At 36.3% G+C, this 16,356-nt stretch overlaps 1 protein-coding gene across 1 annotated transcript in view; it reads right to left on the reverse strand.

The window, feature by feature from the left end:
• LOC140152192 (splicing factor 3B subunit 2-like) overlaps positions 1–16,356 on the reverse strand; it is a 34,855-nt gene that overhangs the window by 5,595 nt on the left and 12,904 nt on the right. The window contains exons 8-20 of the mRNA XM_072174492.1: positions 16,214–16,332; positions 15,450–15,656; positions 14,446–14,589; positions 12,793–12,951; positions 11,808–11,960; positions 10,568–10,668; positions 9,905–10,043; positions 9,213–9,320; positions 7,993–8,100; positions 7,100–7,242; positions 5,711–5,909; positions 5,204–5,295; positions 4,445–4,532 (exon numbers count right to left, since the gene is read on the reverse strand). Of these exons, the coding sequence (XP_072030593.1) occupies positions 4,445–4,532; positions 5,204–5,295; positions 5,711–5,909; positions 7,100–7,242; positions 7,993–8,100; positions 9,213–9,320; positions 9,905–10,043; positions 10,568–10,668; positions 11,808–11,960; positions 12,793–12,951; positions 14,446–14,589; positions 15,450–15,656; positions 16,214–16,332 (1,760 nt within the window). The remainder of the gene's footprint in view (positions 1–4,444; positions 4,533–5,203; positions 5,296–5,710; positions 5,910–7,099; positions 7,243–7,992; positions 8,101–9,212; positions 9,321–9,904; positions 10,044–10,567; positions 10,669–11,807; positions 11,961–12,792; positions 12,952–14,445; positions 14,590–15,449; positions 15,657–16,213; positions 16,333–16,356) is intronic.

Here is a 16,356-nt window from a genome sequence, read left to right on the forward strand (position 1 = left end):
GCAATGACGCACACTAACGGGAAGCCTGATGTGTATTACATTGCTTCATTGGCCACTCTGCTTGAATTTTGTTCTGTTAACAGGACATAAATACAAATTTTACATTTTTGCTGAAGGAATGAATCTACAAGAATTTTTTGGCACACAGACATTATGCAGTCGGGTGTGTTCAGTGGTATACTTTTTTTTTTGAGAAAAGTGAGGGATGAGGCTATGGATCACAAAATGGGTTAACTATATGAAATGAAGAATTACTGTATTTACTCTAATAAACAACCCTCCCCCCCCATCTTTTTCCCAAAAAAATTACAGAAGTGCAGAAAATGTCCATGCCATAGCAGGGAAGTACCGTAAGTAAGAACTGGCATGTCATGATCGCGGAATTGCACGGACAAATCCTATTCTAACTTAGAATTCATCACCACATTGTAGTAGAATGTTTATATTTAACTAAATAAAAATGCACATACATAATTTGAGCCCTTCACCTTTCAATAGCCTTCATCTGATTCGGCTCAAGTTTCAACAAAACTGGATGCATTATGTATGCGCATACTGACAGGCAAAGAACAATGTTGATTGCCAAACATGATGTCACCTTGTGTATGTGTGCACATGAACACCCCTCCCACCCCATCCATACAAAATGTTGGACTGGCTAGTAGCACCACCACCATGAACATTGCTTAGATGACTCAAAAATGGTAGAAATTGTTTCTCTTCTCTCTTTTCCTTACTCTACAATCAAGGAAAAATATAGTTGGCACACTTTGACAATATCGAGGGGTCAGAGCCAAAAAGCCCTAAGTAGAAAAACGCCATTTAATGATACAGGCATTTTTGTACTGGCATGCATTAGTGATACACTATGGGCTTTACATTTTTGCTGATAACAGTTTCTGTGGCTATAGCTTCATTATGGCTATACAATTATAAGGTGCCCAGTGTTGTAAGAATTATTTTGGTACCCAAAACTCAATTTTGCCAAAAATCACTTGGGGCAATTTGGTTTGCTCTGACCCCTCGATATATTGGAATTCTTCATTGCCGCTCTGAGAGTTCAATGAAATTAGTGTAACTATATTTGATGAGGAGTAAAAACGTTCATCTTTCCCATTCCCTCCCCCTATTCCCTCTCATTCAATGTTGGGGAGACTGGAGAGCCAAATGCCAAAATTGCTTTCATCAACATTGAATTGGGGAAGAGGGGCGACGGCCAGAGTGTGCAACATTAAATTCCTTGATTGTAGACATGCTTTTAATGACTATGGACAATAATATGAAAGTTCAATACCTGCCACATCATTTAGAAATAATTAAGTGTGAAAAATACTTATTGGGTAGAATTTACCAGGTGTGTAGATAACACTTCTATAGAGCAATCCTGATTCATATTGATTCAATGGATCAATAACTATCAATATTATCACAAAAATTTATACATACATGTATACTAGGTGCTCAACATGCGTAATAAGTCTTAACAAAAACATTTTAAAATGGCTTATTATTACACAATGCTTCAAATTCTGATTTTATATTTTTATTTTAATATCAAATCAGGTTTCTGCTATGACAATTTTTTAATAAACCTTTTATGAATGAATGAATGGATGAAGGTTTAATTAAGTTTTTCATTCATACAAAACAAGATAAATCCTTTTGTGGGAAAACAATGGATATTGACTGCAAGCTGTGATGAATTACTTATGCTACGCTGCCCTGCAACATATGGTGACCTTGTCTATCTGAAGCACTTTATGCAATGTCTCTATCATAATGGTGTGCATATTGAAAATAACAGAACATATATGAGAGCATCTGATTCAACATGCCTTAAATCAACAATGATGAAAATTAACATTCTGTTATAGAAAATATTACAAAATTCTCATAACTTTGCAATTGTATGCTAAACTCCCCTAACTTAACTTTAACCCAAACTGTACCAAACATAAAAAAAACTCAATTCACAAAACATCTGCAAGCACGGGTATCCCACGTGATATGATTGCATCATCATGCTAACAGTCATATGGCACAGAGAGCTTGGCTGAGAAAGGTAGACTTCTGTGGCAAGGTGTGCCGTGCATGTGTCTGCAACCCGAAGGGTTCCTGGTTCAAAACCCCACCCGAGAAAAAAAGTTTTTCTCTTATTCTTATTTATTTCTTCCTTCCTTCTTTCCTTTCCCCTCGCCAAAATAGGCCTGGGGCATTGGGGTTGAGGATAAGCTTATGAATTGGGTTAAAGCTGTATGTATCCTAATTGAACAATTGTATATATTCGATGGGTGTGGTCCAGTTTGTAAACACAAAATTCACTGATTATGACTTCAAATTGAGCAAGATGTGATGGAACTTTCAGATGCCAGTCCTATTGCATGAATCATTCCAGTATAATCCAACCACACCCCTATGTTCATGCATTGCTCACCAATAATTACCAAGATTCTTCTAAACAAAACCAAATTTTACTCAATAGTTTGATGGTTTCTCTTTTCATGATCGAAAAGCATCCTCAGAATATTGATTGATGATCACTTTTTCCGGTTGGATGAATCCCGATCACAGAGGGCGTAGAATTGTCACTCAGTAGAGGATCATATATGCGACTTGGATAGTGGGCCCACCGGAAGTAGTGATCATCAATCAATATTCTGATGATGCTTTTCGACCATGAAAAGCGAAACAATCAAACTAGTGAGTAAAATTTGGTTTTGTTTAGAAGAATCTTCATAATTATCTTCAAACCTCATGAATCTATTCAGTGCATTGGTCACTGTTTCAAAGTACCCATCTCTGTGTAAGCCATAAACCTACATGGTAAACCTATATAGAAAATTCTGCTCAATCCATACAATAACTTGTCATGCTTTTTTCTTTCCCAAACATTGACATTAAAGGTGGGTAACCTGATTGACAGCCTCATCCCCCCACTTTACCCCATCAAAATGCAGATTTTGATATCAGGTGAAAGCTCATATTTTTCTCATTAATATATTGAAATTAGGCGTTCCAAATCGGTATATTTCCGAAGAAATCATCAAAAAACTGTTGAATTAGTCTTAACTGTGGTATACCATGTTTGAGACTAATTCAACAGTTTGTTGATGATATCTACAGAAACACACCGATTTGGTACTTCTAATTTTAATATGTTAATGAGAAAAATAGGATCTCTCATTTGATATCAATTTATTAAATGAATATAATTAATAAAAAATACTGTAGTCTATTATCATGATTATCAGGCTGTTTAAATGTTAGTAATAGTAATTCCATATAAAGGAATAAGTCCCATTTATAAGAAACATTTACGTGTTCTTTTTGCATGAAATCTTGAAAAGGACAACATTTTATATTATACGTCAATTTTAAAGAACTCCATTCTCCAAATATATCAGGTCACCTTCCTTTAAAGTATGTACACAGCTGAATAAATATAACCTTGGCATACAATTGACTGAAGCAACTGCATCTCCCATGCCTATTGCCATGGGATGGATGCAACAAAGAAGGAAGCAGACACAATATTTACAGCTGACTAGACTGAAACAAAAACACACTGGCTTAGGGATCATGGTGATTTGGACTTGAATGTTTATGTACAATTTCCAATTTTTAAGGCGAGCTAGATGTCAGGAGCCATTGTTTTCCAGTTGAAGCCATTTAATTAAACAACTGCAGTGTACTTCTTTATATTAATGCTTTGATCTCATAGGAAATGAGTTAAGTAAGCCAATAATCACATTTATATTGCCATAGATCGTGCAGTTAGTCAACGTACATCAAAAGGAACGTTTTGGGCATTTTCTCACTCTCGAGAAAATCATGCATATGAGGCAGAAATAATATCCCTTATAAGGCAATAGAAACAAATTAGTTTGATCTTACAATAGACCAATGATGCTTAGGCGATCCTTATTATTTATGAAATCAATTAATTGACTGTTGTTAATTGTGATATTGCCTGTATTGACATTAACCAATATTTTAGCCTTAATTCTGATTAACTAGTTGTTAGTTCATTAATAACAATCATCGAAGCAGCATCGACGGAAGGAAAGAAGGATGAAAGGATGGAAGGAAGGAAGGAAGGAAGGAAGGAAGGAAGGAAGGAAGGATGACAGGAAGGAAGGAAGCAAGGAGGAAGGAAGGAAGGAAGGAAGGAAGGAAGGAAGGAAGGAAGGAAGGAAGGAAGGAAGGAAGGAAGGAATGAAGGAAGGAAGGAATGAATGAATGAAGAGTGCTTGCAACAAGAATAGCCAGAACATGCCACCGGGAGTACCTTAGACGGCACACACTTTCCATGCCCATATGTGCTTTTGCATGATGATGCAATCGCATCACATGGGAAACTTGCCCTCAAAGTTACTTGGCACTGTAGCTTTTTGTGACTTTTAGTTAGGCAGATAAGTGTAAGGAAACAAACCAAAAGTCTTACCTTTTGCTTGGCTGCATGTTCTGCTACCATGTCACTGAAATCTTCTTTCTCCAATTGACTCTGTTGCTCTCGGACTTGCTCTTCATACCTGTAAGTTACAAACAAATGTAGAGTGGATGAATGATTTTGGTTCACTTGGAGAGAGAGAAAGCTGACCAACCATCAAGGCCATAACAAAAACCCCACACAATTGTTATGGGGGGCAAAAAACTAAAAGATACTCACAAATATAAATTCATCATACTATTTTGATACCATATAGGCCTAGATAGAAGAATTACTAATACTTATGAAATATGGGCATTTCTCTTAGCACCATCGGACTGCCATTGTCTTGGCTCATAGAATGAGGCTACGAATACTTTAAGCTGATTGTTATTCCAAGCTCTGAATGATTGGGAACAAATATTGGAATAAATATGTGACTCGCTCCAGCAAAATATAGCTGAAGTATAGGCCTGACAAGTTCTGAAAAAATAAACAAATTAAGCTTGAAAAATATTCAGAAAAACGTAAGAAAAATATTGGCTGATTTCATCATAACTTCAAAAAGAAACCGCCTATCTTCAAAAACATGGTATCATTACAAAGCTGATTTTTGCTCCTTTCTTCAAATTAGTAAATCTCATTTTTTTATAGAAAAATACAGGTATGTGTCCCTGGAATGGGTCACATATCAGCAACAGTAAGGCAATCTGGTAAAGATATCATATTTTTTTTAACCTAGTAAAATCAGAATGCATGTGAATTAAAACTTACTTGGCTGCCATAGCTGCTGTGTCAAGGTCCAATTCGCTAGGATCAAGGGCAATAGCCACTCCCTCAGTTGGTTGAGCACCTGGTTTCTTTGCCTATGGAATTTAAATGAAATTAAAACAAATATTAGTTTTGTGGTTTATACAAATTTTTAATTTAACAACATCAATTTCACCTTACATGAGGGCTCATATATAACTACAGTTTTTGTCTTGTTTACATTTTGAGAGTGTGCGTCTGATAATCATAGCAACAGACCGATAATCTAATTGACCGATTGTGCATCAAATCGTTGGTCGGTGCAGATTGGCACCCTTGAAGTGAACACAAAGCTCTGCGTATGTCGCTCATTAACAGGGCGCTCGCATCAATCTGAGCAAGGAACTTCCATTCTTCTCTGAAACCCAGTGTACATGGGGTAATTAAACATTGTGCCTACACGCATGATGTTTTGTTTTCAGTTCACAGTCAAAATTTTAATAGAATATGCTAATTGGCAAATATACTCACAGCTCCAATATCGTATATATGTGCCGAGCCCATCATGGCTGCCCCGACGCCAACCTTCTTTTCTGGTAGCACTGTATACAAAGATGGTGTCTCACTGCCTTCCATCGATTCTTCTATAGTCTTCTTTCTCAACTCAATCATTTCTGGTGTTTCCATGCCTGTCGGTACTGAGGTCAAGCCACTGGGGGTTACTAGACCACTGCAAACGAAACAGACAAGTTACAATATCAAGATTTTAATTTTGGATCATTATTATTTTTGATGTAAACATCATCTTAGACTTTAAATATGTGACCCAAAGCAAGCAAATAAGGCTGAATGAGGGAAGCGGCAAAACTTAGATACGAGTCACATGTCGTCAATTTTCAATTAGAAGTAATAGTTTTTACATCAATTTCTTGCTGTTTACAAATGCTACATTTTGGTGCAAATTCCATCAAAATCGGACATCCGGTTACAGAGTTATGAGGAACTTATCAATGACTGAAAACAATATAAAACAAAAGAATTTGAACACTGTTTTTGCCAATATCTCAAAAACAATATTAATGACATCGGACTCATTCCCCTTGATCAGGTCACATATTGCAGTGTTTTATATAAATTAACATTTTGATACCAAAATCAATGTTATACAGCATTCCTTTCAAAAGTTCTGAATAACTGAAAAAAAATGTTCTTCATTCAAGTATTGTCCCAATTTGACCTTGTTCATTTTGTTGGTGCTCAAGAAACAAAATAGGATTTGCCACATTCTGCCTCATCCATTGGTGTTGGGTCACACATGATGCTTTGAGCCACATGTGTTGATATGCATTATTAATATAATGATCAAACACAATACATGCCATTCAATTATATCTATTCATCATTTGTAACACACAGACGCAAATGCAGGTTGTTATAATGGCCGTATTGTGCGATGTATTATGCTATCGAACAATTAACATGTGCAATGACCGCCATATTTGGACATCAAATATGATGATTAAGATAACAATAATTCAGATGAATAACAAAAACAGGCATGAAAATGGCTTTTTTGAAAACTGCCTGAAAAAGCGTGTGAATTCGGCCTTAAAAGGCCCAAAACAGGCTGAGAAAAAATGTGTAATTTGGACAACAAAATAGCCTGATTTCTGGCAAAAGCCTGTAAATTCTCATGCGTGCAAGAATCAAAGTGACAATTATGAAAGACGTCAATGACTTAATGACCTCGAATTTCTTTGGTTCCATAACAAAATGTTAAAAAAAAAAAAAAACTTACACCACACCCTCAAAACAACCGATGCGCAGTCATTAACCTCTAAATATTTGTCGATAAAAAAACCAAATGTGTTCGCAATATGATATCATCCTATACTGATGTGGTGCAATATTTTAGCTTACCCATCAGCAGGTGTTACCAGTCCTGTTTCATCTACAGGTTCTTCCTCACTCTCCTCCTCACTTTCTTCCTCTGATGACTCTTCTGATTCACTCTCTAGTTCTCCCCACTGTGATCTGTCAATTTCTTCTTCCTCCTCTTGCACCTGATAAAATAACAAAATGATATCAAGATAATAACATAATGGTTCATTTAAAAAAAAAAATTAACAATTCAAACAAGACTGAGAAAAGCAAGGCTTTTAAATTGTGTGCATTTTTTTAACAAAAAACTAATGGTTCTGGCCTTCGCATATAATATAAATCTTATTTAGAGGACCTATCCTACCCAAACTTTTAACATTTTCTCTAGATCTTCAAGTACAATTTTCCAAGAACTTAATGTCCACATAGTGATGTAATGTTGAGAATAGTTTATCACGAACATCAATCACAATCATATCCATGATCCACCAGTGGACACACATGTGAGCAACACCAACAGTGTAACAAAGGGAGAAGCTGTCCCGAAGTGAGATCTTGGCTGCTGTAATATTTTATTGCCCATTTTTGTCAAATTTTCCCCTCTCCTGACACAAGCCCTTGCCCTTTTCCCCAGCAAATCCCTGGCTTACGTCACTGTATACTAAGACATACTTCTTTATCATTTTTGCCCATTTTTGTCAAATTTGCAGCTCCCCTGAAAGAAGCCTTGCCCTATCCCCTCGAAAATTCCTGGCTATGTCACTTTACATAAGACACACTTCTTTACTATGAATACCAAAGCTCATTCAAGAATCCTCCCCTTTGACATTTCAGAATGACGCAACTTCCAACAAATAGGAAAGATATATACAGTTCTCATCACATTTTGAATCTTGTCTTTCTACAACTCAATCCGTAGACTGACCACTTACTTGGAAGTCAGCTGCATTTGTGCCGAATACATCTCCATAGAGTGGTTTACCATTCTCATCTACAGGCGGCTTACCCCAGCCTCCGGCATGGTATCCAAATGAACAACTCTATTATAGAAATGGTGATATCAAGACATGTTAAATATAGAAATGAATATATCAAGACATATGTTAAAATTATGCAATGTATTGGTTTTGGTAACAGTTGATAGAGGTCATTATCACCTCAAGATCTTCTAGAGCATTTTCCACCCTGCTGTGGCAATAACGTCAAAGCGTTGTGGCAGCATCTTTAAGTGTGTGCGTGTGTACGCCAGCGCTTTGAGCGAACACTAGCGATTTGTAGCTGCGCCCAATGAAATGCAAACTGACGTCACTGCCACATCAGAAAGGGAAAATGCTTTGGTATAGCTAGATGCAAACTACTGTACATGTTCACATAACCTACTTCAACTCATTTACCTAATTTTGGAAACCAGGATTGTATTCTGATATCTTGAACCATTTAATTAGTATACTTTTGTTTACCCACAGAATTAGGAGAACCAGGTCTCCCTATACCGCCACATACAATCACGTCGTCAGCTATGGCCGGTAGAAAATTGGGGCTATTCGGGTCCTTGCCGACAGTGTGCGGAGACGAACGAAAAGAACTCTGCGTCTCATCTGAAGCGTCTTGGTACTCGCATGCAGGTCGCATCAAGTGCGTATCTCAAATGCGCCCATCATCCATGTCGCGCTTGCATGACAACGAATACCTCAAGTGCATTCCGAGGGAAAACGAATACCCCCAATTGTTGTTCCATGCCTGTATCAAGATGGCGATTGAGTCCTGGTTCTCTTTCTCTAATTCTGTGGTTTTACCTCATTAATTATTAATACCTGTACATTGTTTCACTAGAGCTTGTCACTTTGTCAAAACGAAACATGACAAACATTTGCACTTTTCTTTCCATTACTGTCATATTGTGAAAAATAAATAAGCTGTATTTCTGCTTGAAAGGTGCCATTTCTTGTCCACTATTTTTATTTTCTCAGATGAGAAGACTTGCTTACCAGTCATTTTTGTTATCCTAATTACAGTTCGCACATTGAACTGTGAACTTCGACGTACGTGGTGCAAAAATTCTTAAATTTTACAAAGACAGATCCTAAACATGGGCAGACCAACTGTTACTACATACTGACTGCCCCTCGTAGGAACAGACAAATGCTTTTACCTCTGGAATAGGTGCATTGAGCCCAGGGATCTTCAGATTAGGATACGATGGAGGAGGTCCATAACGTTGCATGGCTATTAACCATGGTGGTGGGTATCTCTCACAGTTCTGCAATAAAACAAACCAGTTGAAATTAAAAGATCATATAAGTCACAGATTACCACTTTTATGGAAATTGCAGTCAATTTGTTCAGTTTGCAATGTAAAGATGGTGTAAAGAATTCACTTTGAATACATGTACCGTATTCGTTCCAATAAGCGCCCATGCCCAGGGTATTTTCAATTTGCTAAAGGCTACCATTAATGTTGAAGTGATGTATAGACAGTGATATAGTGAAATAGCTGGGGGATTCAAAGTCCTGTGTAAACTTCATCAGAAAAGCTACTAGAACGTCTCAGGACCCTTTTATAACATACGTAGATTCGTCTCTAATAAAATTAGGTAAACCATGAAAAATAAGCGCCCACACAAAATGACTTTGTTAAGCTCCCTGGGCGCTTATTGGAATGAATACGGTAGTTTGGATCACAATTAGGATTAAGGCTAAGATTGGGATTGTTGGTTCAAGATTAAACAAATACAAATTCACAATTTCTTTACGAGCCTAAATTGTAATACAATATAAAAAGGTAATTCAGGGAATATAAAAAGGTAATTCAGTTTAATTTGACTATTTGTTTTGTGGACTTACTGGTCCTGTTGGCATGCCGAGTGCTGTCCTGAGTTCTTCCGTCAGATCACCTGGTTTCTTTTCTTTCAATCTTGTCTCAAATTCCTTGCCTTCATAGTACAAATCACCATGGATTGTCATCTTGGGTTTTGTTTGCCACCTGATATTACAGGAAAAAAATTAAATAATTTTGAGACCCAATGCAAAAGTCAAATGTGTTTTGATATTGTCACCAGATACAATGTTAACAAAACAAACAATATTGAAACTATAGATGAATATATTGTTATTTAATATTGCAAACTCTCTGTCTTTGTTTTTTATCCTAACTTTTATACAATTATGTAGTAAATTTGAAATTGAGATAAGACAATAAAATACATAAGATAATACACATCACAAAACTTCAGAACTTTAGAACCAAGTATGCTACATCTTTGGTGTTTTCAGTATATGCTAAACTTTTGTTTGCCAAAATGCTTCCTTTGGCCCCCATGGAGGAGATCATGTCACATCTGTATAAACTTGAAATAAATAACTGTGAGACAAATTACCCATAATTCCAGTTTCCTTTCCCATAATCCATTTTCCCTAATAAAAGTCAAAATTGACTATGGGCGCATGCAGGTCATATTATTTGTACGCTTTTAACAAAGTGTTTTGAGAAGTTTAATTTCAACCAACCTGAAAAATGCATCGTGGAGCTTCTGGTAATCAATGTCAATCTTGCCCATTTTAGGACGTACTTTTTGTCTCATCTTGGCTTTCATTGTTTGCTGCTCTTCCTATAATCAGACAGAAAAAATATTAAGTGATTAACAGGGTTTACTTTAAGCATTTTGCTGAAGGGGTATTTCAAATTTTTTGAAGGGTTCCAAAACATTGCCCAAATGCCCAAGGGATATATTTATTTTGAAAGACATTTTTAACAATGTATGTATTTTTGGAGTTACTGTTTATAAAAGTAATTTCACTGAATAAGGTGCATGAATCACATAAACTGATACTATTATCATAATAAAAAAATTTCTACGTCTTCATGGTATTTTTGACAATATTCAAATGATTCAATGCTTAGGCAAAAAAAAAAGTTGTTTGTTTGTCCTCCACCGCCCGCTCCTCAGATTAAGGCCTGACCAATATTTTTTTTTTTTTTTTTTTTTTTTTTATAAAAATAAGTAAAATTCAATTTTTTTTTTCAGATTTGGAGTATCTCTGGACCTAGCTAGAGCTAAATACTAAGATCTTTCATGGTTGAAAATTAAAAAAGCCCCACAAAAACATTTTGTGTCTTCAATATACAAAGTTATAACTTGTGTTCATGTCATCAGTCTATTATTTTTAGTGACTTCAAAATACATTGGATTTGAAATCATTAAAAGACTATGACATGAACACAAATTATAACTTTAACTGCATATTAAAGAATCAAAATGTTGGTTTTTTAAGTCACCATGAATGATTGTAGCATTTAGCTCTTAGGTCCAGGAATGTGCCAAATCCAAAAAAAAAATTAAAAAAAAAAAAAAAATCCGCCCCCCCACACGTCCTCTTTCAAAGCTGTGGAGGACAAACAAACAATTTTTTGGGGGGCCTTATAGATGTAGACCCCCATGACATCACCCCAAATGAAAATGGAACCACTTATAAGTTGGCAATGGTAATTTGGCCAGAGGGGTACTTAAGTTTGGTTTTGGTAGGGGTGTGCCACTGTGAATTCGAAAGTGGACCCATCAATATACCATTTTTTCCAGAAATTTGGACCCATCGATATACCAAAATTCAAAATATTCAGCGAAATTTAACACAAATTTTCTTTTCACATTTTGGGGAAATTTCATAAACTTTGACTTACAGTGAGGCAAAATTGGGCTATTTCAAAAAACAAATGCACAATATCAGTGCCTGGTTTCTACTGACTTACTTTTTCTTGTAGAGCCTGTCTCATTTCCATGATACCAGTTCTCTGGATAAATTCTGGCAGCTCAAACGGTGCTTTTTCTATACCTCGTTTTCCCTGCAAGTATTTCCTTTTGAAGCACCAATGTCTGGGCACAGGTACGGTGTTTCTGTATGCCTGCAAAAGTGAAGAACGGAATCATCAAAATATTACTTGTTTCCACTGATGAACATGACGAAATCCCAAGTTGTCATTCGTTATGCACAAATTTTCTGAACTAAATATAGACTTCAGTATATCGCTCAACGGTACATTCTATTGTGGTCGGTGAAAAAAAACCATCTTGAGTTTTTTTGTAGTGTAATTTTCACTTTCAAACCCTTACCACCTTTAGAATTTGAATAGTACATAGAACATGTTTTCCTTGTAGAACCGACTATGCACCGCAAATGTACTACACAGCCAAGGGACACAGCGATTGCATATGTGACTTAGGCTTTACCCCGAAATATTTGAACTCTGACCGTTGAAGAATTCAGGTTGTGTTTATGTCATTTTCGAAGTTGCCGATTCGATCGGAAACAAATTTGAAACCGAATATTAATTTTACTGCAGATTTTGAGAAAATTTTGTTAAAATGAAATAATTCAACTCCTACAATTTTGCATAAGTAAACGTGCAGCATAAATCTAATGCACTCGCCAAGCAAGAGACATGAGACAAACCTATTTTTTTTTCTTTAGCCTCAGTTTAGACTTCAGTTTTATTTATTATTTTGAAAACTAAATAATAATTTTAAGAGATAATGAAGAAAAGCATTTCAATATTTATGCTGGATCTCAAAGGTTTTTTTTAGCAAAGGAATTACATATTTTTATAACATTCATCAAACTTTATTCAATTTTGAAAATTAAATAATAAAACCAGTAAGGCTAAAAAAAAATTATGTTTTTAAGATTTTTTTTCAAGCTAACATGACAATTTTTTTTAGCCTAAGTACTAGCCTTACCTTGAGATACACCAGAAGTTTGGGATCCCTAGCTGTCACGTCATGCATCTCCACTACATCTGGTCTTGACACCAGTTGCTTCAACTCTGCAACACTCAGTCTGTTTAACTTGCGTAATTTCTTCTTGGAAATCTTTGGCGTTCCATCGTCTTCCTTGTCCTTAAAAAGGAACGAAGGTAAAACAATTGAATAGTATCATTATATTAGACTTATTGCCAAATTGATGGTGACAAATTCAACATTTTGACAAAGGTAGTTGAACATTTTATGTTAAATAACAAATTAACATGCTTAAAATACTACATGGAACCACAAAAATATGTAGTAATCCACAGCGTTTACAACATATGGATCTAAATTACTGCATCCAATAATTACCAAATTGCTGCAAATCTTTTATCATTTTTTATAAGGAATGGCTTCAAAACACGAACGCTGGTTGACCACCGGCTCTATGGCAGAATCAGCGGTTTAACCGTGTCAATAGGAACCAGGCACCGGATCTGCAGGAGCGCCAGCAGTCAGGTTTTGTAACCATCCCTATGTTCTTGAAGTAAACATCTCTAACACATTTAGTACGGACAAAGTTGAATTTAGCGCCATTCAACTTAATTTTGATTTAAAAAGGGGAAAATGTTATTTGAGAGTCAGTCTTGACAATCATGGAATAAACCAGAATATGAAAAGCCAAAATTTGACTACAATAAACTATAATTCACAATAGAGTGCATTTGAGTAATATTCAGACGTTGAACGTGTGATAAATAATGCGATCTCCTCTATAGACGGATGTGAATGAACTAAAACTTGTTGGGAATTCCTGCAATTTTACTCGTCAGTAATAAACCCGTTACTTGTAACCACCAAGTGCAACCAATAGTTAACTTGTAATACCAGTGCTGTGAAAATATCAGGACCAAACAATGTGCAAGACACAAGTACACAGCATTAAAACACTGTGATGCGATCAAGCAAAATCAGTCGGAACTCGGAAATATTACATTTTCAAGTTCTTATAGGATAGTAAAAAGCATTTACAAAGCTGCATTTTGCAGAAAACCCCATTGAAATTGAGCAACCAGTTCTGAAGATATGAGCAATTAAAGAGTTTCTAAAACAAAAGGAAACAAACGGAAATATTTCCTCTGTTTGGCTATATCTTAAAATCAATATTTCTGAGTTCCGACTGATTTTGCTTGATCTCATCACAAATTATAAGTATAACCATGCATTTAGAGGTGATAACAGACAAACTCCAAACAGCCAAAGTCTCAGCATCACCCGATAATGACGGCTGATTGTTCCATAAAATGTGACAGGTGAAACTGCCATGCACGCAACGCTGGCGTGATTGTTAGACACGGCATAATCGTACGGTCGGCCCTCATGAATATGCGAGAATTCACAGCACGGGGACTTTTGACTGTTAATACTTGTCAAGCAATGAACCTGTTGAATTGGAGAATGTTACCATTCAAAATAACTATCACAGTGCAGAGGACCACATTCAAGATCATCTGTTTCCAAACATTGTTATTACTTTTTTGTTGGTTTAATACTGAAACAAAATTCAAATGCAGGACCATTAAGTTTCCACTTATGCCTTGTGCAAATGCCAGTTATCTGGGGTTTTTTTTGGCAAGAAGCACCTACCGAATCCGAACTTGAGTCCGAATCATCACTGTCTTTCTTCTCCGCTTTCTTCTTCTTTTCTTCATCTTCTTTCTTTTTTTCTGCCGCCTTCTCTTCCTTTTCTGCCTCTGCAGATTTGGCATCAGACTTGGTTGCATCAGCCAACTAAAACGGGAAAAAAAGAACGAAACAGAGAATGATGATACTTGTATCAGTTAAATTAGCTGCAGTATCAATAAACAATTTATCAACACTTCTGTATTTCGCTGGAACATTTCATTCGCATTCAGTTTTAATTTTTTTAAAGTAAATACTGAATGAGTTACATAGGTAAAGAAGCTAATTGATACAATTAATAATTGACCCTTTGCACGGTCATCTTTAAACAAGGTTCTACCCACAAAGTGCATGTTGTGTGTGTACGCCTGTCAAACGCATACTTTAATTACCGCGTACGCTTTGTAAAAGCCTTCAGGCGCATTACTAGAAAAACATGTGAAATAAAAATGCACTTTTGCGCATGCAGGGAGAACCTCGGTTCTGTGAAAAAGGCGATTAAGGTGACTTTTAGCAACAACAACAAAATTGTTTCAGTTTTTGTTTTATGTAATGATAATTAAATCACAGTATAGGGTGCAACTAAAATAACTAAAATTTATAGACAGGCTCCGTCGGAGTATGAACTTCATATTATCATATGTAATTTCACTTTGATTCAATATGTTAAGATGAAAATGAACTAAAAGCTACAGACAACAAGTTCTTTAGCAGCAATATCCCCCTGTAACTCTATCCCAGGGATTCTCAATAGGCAGCCCACCAACCAATTGTGGTTGGCCTTTGATACTAAAATGTACAGTAAACTTAGCAAACCAATGTGTATTTGCCCCCCAAACACAGATTTTTAAAATGATTCTGGTCCATGGCCCACGAGCAAATATAATTGAGAGTCCCTGCTCTATCCAAATCAGCATGGTGCGGCTCTAATTCTATGAAACCACTAGTAACTGCCAACATCAAATTACCTGAAAAGCCTCAAAGATTTTCTGGAATTGCCTGAATTGTGGGTCAACAATTTCCACTTCCTCTGGAACATACTCTATTTCAACCTTGGGCTCGTCCTTCTTGCCTTGCTTGTTTGTTTGCTTCTGATTCTGCTCTCGCTGTTGCTGCTCTAGACGCTTGGCTGCACGACGCTTCTTCTTTTTCTTCTTCCTTCTTTGATTCTTTGTCTGTTGAAATTGGTAGGAAAAAATTAGATTTGTGGAAGTAAAATTCACTCTTTATACAGGGAAAATAAATGTTCATATTCATAAGTTTATTTTTTGACTATCGACCCATGTTTAGTCAGTCTATTCTCCACATGAAAACAAAGGGAAACATCATTTTATCTAATGAGGTGATGCGTCATGTTGCAAAGGATTCTGGGAAGGGTACGATATCTTCTCTGATGTCAAACACAGCGACTTTAGTCATTTCTTTACATAATCCAAAAGGCCTACATTAAGCACTATAAGCAGGCACTGACATATTAGGCTATTCCGGTTGAAATCCATACACCCCCAATGTAAGACATGACCTAAATCTGTCACACAGGGAGTGTGAATTTCACATCAGACTACCTTATAATGGCTGACTCCATTTGAAATTTACACCCCTGTCTGGGAGATTAGTGTCATGTCTACAATAGGGGGTGTATAGATTTCAACTGGAATAGCACAAGTGTTCAACAAAACACACAGGTGAAGCAGAGAAATGACACCAATCTGTGCAACATAGTTGCTATTACCATTGGCTGTGATGTCTGCGTTGGTTTCTTTGGTTCATCTTCCTCTACTTCATCGTCTGCATCAGGTTCCTCAGCGTAATCCTCAGGGTAATCGTCGTCTGCTTCCTGCTGGTTCATTGCTGAAATTATAAGAAAAATACTCA

The sequence above is a fragment of the Amphiura filiformis genome, chromosome 5, assembly GCF_039555335.1.
Source record: "Amphiura filiformis chromosome 5, Afil_fr2py, whole genome shotgun sequence".
Lineage (NCBI taxonomy): Eukaryota > Metazoa > Echinodermata > Ophiuroidea > Amphilepidida > Amphiuridae > Amphiura > Amphiura filiformis.